The sequence below is a fragment of the Trachypithecus francoisi genome, unplaced genomic scaffold (genome assembly GCF_009764315.1).
Source record: "Trachypithecus francoisi isolate TF-2019V2 unplaced genomic scaffold, Tfra_2.0 Lachesis_group0, whole genome shotgun sequence".
NCBI classification, from domain to species: domain Eukaryota; kingdom Metazoa; phylum Chordata; class Mammalia; order Primates; family Cercopithecidae; genus Trachypithecus; species Trachypithecus francoisi.
The window spans coordinates 14,124,651-14,133,532 of NW_022681453.1; the positions used below are offsets into that span (position 1 = coordinate 14,124,651).

At 48.0% G+C, this 8,882-nt stretch overlaps 1 protein-coding gene across 1 annotated transcript; it reads left to right on the plus strand.

Moving 5' to 3' along the window:
• The first annotated feature begins 4,020 nt into the window (after nucleotides 1–4,020).
• Nucleotides 4,021–7,703, plus strand: RTP3 (receptor transporter protein 3). Its single transcript, XM_033199765.1, has 2 exons — nucleotides 4,021–4,268; nucleotides 6,843–7,703. The coding sequence occupies exons 1-2, from the start codon at nucleotides 4,114–4,116 to the stop codon at nucleotides 7,384–7,386; spliced, it is 699 nt and encodes a 232-aa protein (XP_033055656.1). The 5' UTR covers nucleotides 4,021–4,113; the 3' UTR covers nucleotides 7,387–7,703.
• The last annotated feature ends 1,179 nt before the right edge of the window (nucleotides 7,704–8,882 follow it).

An 8,882-nucleotide genomic window follows, 5' to 3' on the forward strand; every position in this document is an offset into this window, starting at 1 on the left:
TCACAGAGGGTAGGCTGGCCACGTTTGAAAGGGAAAAGAGGCTTACCTTGATCCAAAGGCTCTTACAGTTGGGAAACTACAAGGGGATTATTTAAGTGTCATTAGGTCTGAGATGATGACACAGCAGCAAGCTCCAACAGGAAAAGAAGTAAGTTATCAGAGAGGAAATGGATGATTCCCCAGAGAATGCATAGATCCAGAAAACTGTAGTTGCCCTCATAAAAACTGTAATAAGAGCAATTGCAAGACCATCCCCCATCCTCCCTCCTGCCACCCCTGGAACGCCAGACTGGGATCGTTCTATAGAGTTAACAGAATTTGGGACAGAATTCATTCAACATTCATTCAAATAATTACTGAATATCCAGGCACTGTTCAGATGAACAAAAATTCCCTGCTTTTCTATCTCAGGACTGGCAGTTTCCTAGAAACCAAGGCCATGTCAGGAGGTGATTTAAAAATAAGCAAATGTGGAAAAGCAGAATAGTGAGAAGGAAAGAGAGTGTGGGAGGAGAGGGAGAGGTTTGCCGCTTTATTGAGGGAATGTAAGGAAGGCCTCCCTAATAATTCAAGAGGAGGCCCAGAGGAACTGACAGAATGAGCCATGCCCCAGCTTATTCTGTGCAAGGAAGAGCAAGGAGGCCAGCTTGGCCAGGGGGTGGCATTTGAATTTTTAAAAGAGCTCTTTGGCAGCTCTGCAAAGGATGATTTTTGAAAGACAATACTCGGGGATATAAACCAAAATTGTCCAGTCGAATAGTGAGGACCTGAACCCAAGGAAGTGGTGGCAGGTAGGAAAAGGAAGGCCCACACTAGTGCAAGTATGTGCTGAAGTTGCTTCCTATTCTTGCACCTGTTGCAGAGAGCAGGCAGGTGGCTCCAACCCTCAGGACAGCTGGGAAGTCAAGGGGGAGTTAAACGCCAGTGTATCATTTCTTAAGGCTTCCATGCAAAATATCACAAGTTGGACACCTTAAAAACAATGCAAATGAATTCTCTCATAATTCTGGAGGCTAGAAGACCAAAATCAAGGCATGAGCAGGGTCATGCCTCCTATAAAGGCTGGTCTAGAGAGAATCCTTTCTGGCCTCTTCCAGCTTCTGTGGGCTTCAGGTGTTCCTTGGCTTGTGCCAGCTTAACTCTATTGTCTGCTCTGTCTCCACATGGCCTTCTCCTAGGTCTCTGTGTCTCAAATGTCACTCTGCCTTTCCCTTATAGAGATACCTGTCACTGGGTTTAGGGCTTACCCCAAATCCAGGACAGTCTTGTAATATAGCTTAGTTTTGTTTTTTAATGATGTTTGAGGCCCTGGCTAAAGGGGAGTCAGTCCACACTCAAACCACTTTTTTTATCTGGCCGTCACACTCCTGATCACTGTGCACCTGCCCTAATAATCCCAAGGCCAGGAACTGTTACCTAGTGTAATATCTCTGTGACACAGCTGAATTTCTACCCCATTTTACCTCTGCTTATCTTTGAGAAAGAGGACACCTGTGATACAAATTTCCCTTTGTAACCAGACCAGCTAAGACTGGTTAGAACGAAGATAGACAATCAAATGACTTCAGAAAGATCTCAGGCTTTATTATAATCTCATTTCCATGCTAAATGACCCTCCTACAAGCACCACGACAGTTGACAACCACCATGACCATGATCAAAAGAGGCCATAAAAGGACAAAAAGGAAAGCAGCGCTCCAGTTCCAAGAAGTTCGCCTCCCATCTCCAGAAAAGACATAAATATACCTCCCCTCGTTTCTAATGATCAACCCCTTCATTAGAGAAATCCTTCTTCCCTCACTAGTTGAGAAGTTGATTTGTGAACCAAGCTCCCACTTCTTAATTCCATGGCCATTGAATAAAACTTGTGCTGCTTAAGATTCACTTTTGATTTTGCATATTGGCTTTGCAGCACTAAACAGGAAAAGACCCCATTTAGGGGGAACCAGTTTTGTCCGTAATAGTACTAGACAACTAGGGGCAATCCCTATGCCCTGGAGCACTCAGAATTATTTAAATGAGCCAATCCACAGGGAGCCCATGAAACCTAGCTAGCCCCACGCAACTACCCAACTTCCCACCCACAAAGTGCCCCTCACAGCTCCAGCTGGCTGTTACCCTGTCCCCAGGTGCCCCATGTGGGCCTAGCTGGCAGCCTTCCCTTGTCTGGAGGTATAACTAACAAAAAGTTCTGCCTTGTATCTATTTCCTGTCATTGTGTTATGTCCTGCCATCAAAAGAAACTTTAAATGTCATGAAACTGACCTCATCTCTAGATCCTTCACTTAATTACATCTGCAGAAACCCTTTTTCCAAATATGGTCACATTCAAAGTTAGACATCTCTTTCAGGGTGTAGCAACGACTTAAGCGTTATGTGCAGATGAAGTCAGCAAAAGGAATGCTGAAGTCAAGGGAGTCTGCTCTCTGTCATGTGATGTATACCACAGTCAGGCTGAAAAGTAGCCCCATTACACCAGGTTAATAAAACTCCCTTTAATGAGATATTATGGTTTGTAGGGCATAACTTTTACCGTGCATGGCCTTAGGTCTTGTTTATAAAGTGGTTATCTTATCGCGACAAGCAGTCTATTTTGTCAGTCTTATGATCTCTGTTTTAACCTCAATGCTGGTCAGTTGTCCCTAAGCTGAAAGGGAGGGAGTATGATAAGGTGTTTTCAACTCCCCCTCCTATCTAGCTGGGAATTTCATTTTTCAGGTTTCTCAGGGGTCCCCTTGGCCAAAAGCAAGTCCATTCAGTTGATTTGGGGGCTTAGGATCTTATTTTTAGTTCCCAGTTTAAAATCAATACAGTATAACAACTATTTACATAGCATTTACATTATATTAGGTATTATAAGCAATCTAGAGATCAATTAAAGGATACGGAAGGATGTACATAGATTACATGCAAATACTATGTCATTTTATATAAGGGACCTGAGCATCCAAGGATTTTGGTATCTGCAGGGGGCCATGGAACCAATCCCCCTGGAACTGAGGGATAGCTCTAATGCTGAGAAACAAAACTGTCTTGGAAAGAGGGGAGACCCAGGACTTGGGCCTGCCAAGGAGCTGAACCCAAGGGCAAGAGCTGCGGGCAGCTGGGCTGGAGAGGAGGAAGGAGGTGGCTTTGTTTCCAAGTGACCCAGAAGATCCCCTCGTCCCCCTGCATCCCCAGCCTCCTTTCCTTTTTCCTCCCTGGTCTGCTCCCTTCCTTCCTCTCCTCCTCTTGGGAGGTGGCCAGGGACATAGGTCAGTGCCTAGCTCCGAGGAAGACACAGGCAGTTTGTGGACAGGTCTTGGGATGCGGACACCAGAGTCTTGTGCACCTTCCTGGGGTATTGCCCACTCCCATACCCACTCCCTAATCTCCCCTCTTCCTCCTCCTCATCTTCTCTTGCAGGGAGTAGAGGATGGGGAACCCCCTCAGGAAGGAGGGCAGTGACTCTGGGTTTGCCTAGGGCTAGTGGCCTCTCACCGACCTGCGCCCTTGTACCTGTCACCTGGGCAAACAGTGATTGCGTCAGCTTTGGTTTCTCATGGGTGGGCAGCCTTGGATGTCTACCGGAATGTAAAGAGCCTGGAGCAAGGACACAGGAATCCGAATCCCATTGAGGTCCCAGCACCACTGCGTCCTTCTTCCCTGTGCCTCTCCTCCCCAGCATGAGCACAGCAGCCTGATGGAGAAGGATTTTCCAGTGTTAGAACTGGAAAGAACACCTGCAGCCTTTCTCCACCGTTTACAGGGGTGCTGGAAGGGAAAAGATGTGTTCCTGGTCACAGGCAGGTAGACAGCAGAGCCAGACTGAAGTGCAGTGCACTCCTCCTGATTTTGGAGTTTAGAGCTCTTCCCTGGCAACATTTTGATGAATAAAATCACAAGTTCTGTGTCTTTTGAAATTCCTTGTGGAGCCTAGTGCCATCCTCTGAACTTGGAGCCAACTGACCTTTGTCCCTGGGGCAGAGACATGGTCCATGGGCCCAATCCAGGTCCTCAAAGGGAGGGCAGGTCTGAGCCCTTGCCCTCTGAAATGTGAAACCTCATCTCCCACTACAGACCTGCCAGGGCCCAGGAGAGCTTAACCCACCCAGGCACACCATAACAGCAGAGATGACTCGGGACACAGAAGTGTGGAAGCAAATGTTTCAGGAGTTAATGCGGGAGGTGAAGCCATGGCACAGATGGACCCTGAGACCAGACAAGGGCCTTCTTCCCAATGTCCTGAAGCCAGGCTGGGTACAATACCAGCAGTGGACCTTCGCCAGGTGAGGGGGAATGTGATGGTATGAATTCCAGAAAATCCTTGAGCATTTCTTACTAGGTATACCTGTTACTTTTCTTATTCTATTCCATGCTTGCAAATTGAAGACTGTGGGAAATAAGATGCCCATCATCCAAGAAGTTTTTTTTTTTTTGTGGACAGGTCTTGGGATGCGGACACCAGAGTCTTGTGCACCTTCCTGGGGTATTGCCCACTCCCATACCCACTCCCTAATCTCCCCTCTTCCTCCTCCTCATCCTTCATTAAAGATTGTTTTTTCGGCCAGGTGCGGTGGCTCACGCCTGTAATTGCAGCACTTTGGGAGGCCGAGGCGGGTGGATCACGAGGTCAGGAGATCGAGACCATCCTGGCTAACACGATGAAACCCCGTCTCTACTAAAAACACAAAAAATTAGCCGGGTGCGGTGGCGGGCACCTGTAGTCCCAGCTACTCTGGAGTCTGAGGCAGGAGAATGGCATGAACCCGGGAGGCAGAGCTTGCAGTGAGCCGAGATCACGCCACTGCACTCCAGCCTGGGTGACAGAGCAAGACTCCATCTCAAAAAAAAAAAAAAGATTGTTTTTTCACAATTACAATGAACCCCAAAACAAGAGCAGGCCTGAGCACCTTTGTGAGCTAATGCCTGAATACAGAGAAATCAATCTGCGGGGGTGGGGACAGGGAGCAGCCAGGAAAGGGGAGGGAAGGAAGGACAGCTGTTGCACCCATGGGCGGTGCATGTGCCCCCTGCCTAGGAAGACTGTTGGACCCACCATGGAGCCCCTAGGAGGAGAGACTCACGGCACTGAGGAGACCCCCTTGGGGGAGGCCGGAGGAGCAGGGGGCCTGGGAACAGGCAGCAATCCTGCCCCTCTCTACTCTGAGCTAATAGAATCTTTTTAAAGTAGGAGTCTTAGAAATCATCCTAAGTCTCATCCTCTCTTTTCCAGGTGGAAATGAGGAGCCCCAAGGCTTGGGAGGGTGACGGGGGTGATTGCCCATAGTGCACAGAGGATGGAGGCTAGGGACTCTGTCCCACCTGCTGCCTCCTCCAGGGGAGAGTCTACATAGAGGGAGCAGAGCCCTCCCACTGGCCTATGGCTTTCCCAGGCCAGGAGCTGCCATAGGGAGCATTGCACCAAAGTCTCAGTCCATTTATCTGTGGGAAGTTTGAACTCTGAACCAGCACAGGAACACAGCACTGCGACCCAGCGGACGGCAGTGGACTTCTGCTCAGAGCAGGGCCCAGGTCCCTCTGTACTGCTGACTCTGGGTGACTCCCAGCAAGGTCCTCTCACAGTGATCACAGCTTCTTGACCTCTCCCTCTCATTTCAACCTTGCATTCACCCTGTGGGTTGCAGCTAGACTCAAGATATAGGAGCACACCCTGGACTAACTCAGTCTTCCCAGCCCGCTCCAATTCACCACTTACGGCCTAATTTCTCTGTATCCAGGCATCAAGCCAAGGCTAGGCTCAGCGACAGTGACAAATAAACCTGGAAATATCACTGATTTAACCTTACATGTGGCTTCCAAGGTCACCGAAGCAGAGGAAGAGAAAGCTGGAATGTCTTACCAGGGCTTCTGTGACCATATCTGGAAGGAACATATATCACTGCTGGCCTCATCTCATCGCCCAACTGATCCCATGGCCCCAACCTCACGGCAAAGGGGCTGGGAAGTGGGAGGGAGTGCATGGATAATTTGGTGAGCATTAAATGTCTCCGCCACACTGCAGCTCTCTGCCTCTCCCATAATTCCTTTCCTGGGTACAGCCATGTGCTTCCTGCCTTATTCTCTACCTCCTAATATGTATTTGTCCAGATACCTTAGCTCAGAAAATTGCCCTCCTCTCTGCTGAGACAAGGTGTCCTTCTCTTGTACCCTGTCTGCAGCCAGTGGCATTCAGAATATGAAGCTTTCCAGGCTACTTTGAGCAAAGGAACTGGGTTGGAGGGGGAACAAATGAAGAGAGAGCTGGACACTGTGATCTCCCTGCAATACTGCTGACCGGGGACCCTCGGCAGCCAAGAGAAAGGCAAAGGCTTTCCTTTAGGAGAACCCTGGACTCTTCAGGCTCCCGCTGCCAACCCATGAGTCTATAACTTAATCAACACTCACCTGTGTGCATTTGTGGATTTCAGGGTCCTGAATTGAACTGGCTGCTGTTGCAGTTGTAGCCTCTGACCCATTTGAATCTACATTTGAAGAAGTTTTGCTTTGGAATAGGGAGACCAGAGTCCCAGTCATGCCTTTTTACACCCTCTGGGTCTCTGGACATGAGGAGTTTCCAGAGTGTGCCTCATCTCTAAAATGAACGTGTTGGACTTACAAGATGCCCAAGGTCCCTCCCAGATCTAACAGCTTGCAATTCACTGTTTTCATAGCAGACAGTGTGTGGCATGCAGCGTGTCGGTGGCACAATGGAGATGGGAACGAGGTCTTAGTAATTTCTTCCACCACTGAGCCACAATCAAGTCATATCTCTCTGCGGTTGGTAGCTCCTTTCTCTCTCTGGCAGTGCCCTGTGATTTGGCCACACGGAGCCAGGCTGAGGCTCTCTTCTGTCTCCACAGGTTCCAGTGCTCCTCCTGCTCTGGTAATTGGGCCTCTGCCCAAGTTCTGGTCCTTTTCCACATGCACTGGAGTGAGGAGAAGTCCAGGGGCCAGGTGAAGATGAGGGTGTTTACCCAGAGATGTAAGAAGTGCCCCCAACCTCTGTTTGAGGACCCTGAGTTCACGCAAGAGAACATCTCAAGAATCCTGAAAAACCTGGTGTTCCGAATTATGAAGAAATGCTACAGAGGAAGATTTCAGTTGACAGAGGAGGTTCCTATGATCAAGGACATCTCTCTTGAGGGACCACACAATAGTGACAACTGTGAGGCCTGTCTGGAGGGCTTCTGTGCTGGGCCCAAACAGGTTACAAGCCTCCCCCAATCTCAGACCCCAAGAGTATACTCCATTTGCAAGGTGGAGGAGGGAGTTGAGCCCTGGGCCTCAAGAAAGAGTGTCTGTTCCTACACATTGCAGAACCACATCTGTAGGAGCGTAAGCATTTTCTGCTGTTGTGTCATCCTCATTGTTATTGTAGTGATTGTTGCAAGAACTGCTATATGAGCCTTGGAAACATGATGCTAAGTCAGAAAAAAAATCAGTAACAGAAAGTCGTATGTTATATGATTTCATTTCTGTGAAAGGTCCAGAATAGGTAAATCTATTAGATGAATTGCTAGCAGGGCCTGGGGGTAGTGGGAGATGGGAAGCAGCTGCTTAATCCTGATGGGGTTTCTTTTGCAGGGCAGAGAGGTGTGATGCAAATGTTTTGGACTGAGATAGAGGTGTGCTTGCACAACACTGTCAATGCACTAAATGTCATTGAAATGTTCCCTTTCAATGGTTACATTTGTTCTGTGACTTTCACTTCAGTATTTTTAAAAAAGACCTTCACAATTGTGTTCACTCTCTAGAGAACTGAGTCTGAAGTGTCTATGATTCACAAACCATTTGGAAATCTTGTGAAGCCTGTGGGCCCCCTCACCAGGGAATTTTTGCAAAGACCCTCTGAGGTCAGACTGTGAAGGCATTTGCAGTCAAAAGCATCGGGATGAAAACCTGCTTTCTCAAACAGTTGTCTCCAGGGAGGGAGGTGTGCGTGCTGCTCAGGGATGAGGGCGGGCAGGATGTGCCACCGGATCTTTCTTTTTAAAGATAATGTAATTAGTGTAAATTGTTGATTAACAGGGAACTCACAGCCCATAGCATCATAACCCAGGCCTGAAGGAAGCCTCTCTAACACACATACACTCTCTCCATAAGGCACATCATAGCCTTCTCACTCTTAGGAACAGCAGACAGTGCTCTGCACTATGCTTGAGAACCATTTGAAACAGCAAAATCACCAACAGAAGCACAAAAATGTGGAATGCATGGCAAAATAGATCAGGAGAAGGATGCTTGTTTATAGTACAAAAGCTGGAACAAACAGGCAGGGAACACACAGGCCCTGCTCCGGCTCAGTTGGGAACACGGGTGCTGGTGACTCCAATTTCTCCTGCTCTGCACATACCTGTGAATGACCACAAATGCACCATGAGTACTGATACGGGGGTTACTAATAGATTTCAGCAGGTAGGCAAAATCACAAATAGACTCCACGAATAATGGGGCTGACCTGTGCATTCTCAAATGGCTTTGAACTGTGGATGACTCTGTTTTACTAACATACAGTCCACATGTGGAGTTCTCACCCACAAGGCTCACGTGAGGGCTGTCAGCTTGGAGCTCTGGGATTCCTACCAGCTAACCAGAATTTTTCATGTTCAGAGGACAGGATCTCAGAAACTATTTGCTCCTACATTATGTCCTCCCAGTGACTGAACTGAAGCTGAGATTTTTCTTAGTAAAATTGAACAAAGGATTGACTTTATGAAACTTCTGTTGAAAGATGGATGTAAGGGGGCACGGTACCTGGCTGGATAGAAAGTTCTGATTTTAAATATTCCAGATAACCATAAAAATCTATCACTTCTAAGGGGATGCCTAATTTCTAAGGAAGTAATTGAAGTCTGGTGGCTCATGCCTGTAATTCCAGCACTTTGGGAGGCCAACGTGGG

What these genes read in the sequence shown, in the direction of transcription:
- RTP3 (XM_033199765.1), top strand. Translation starts at nt 4,114, where the DNA reads ATGACTCGGGACACAGAAGTGTGGAAGCAAATGTTTCAGGAGTTAATG. An exon ending in CAGCAGTGGACCTTCGCCAG is followed by an intron (nt 4,269 to 6,842) that starts GTGAGGGGGAAT and finishes CTGTCTCCACAG; the next exon opens with GTTCCAGTGCTCCTCCTGCT.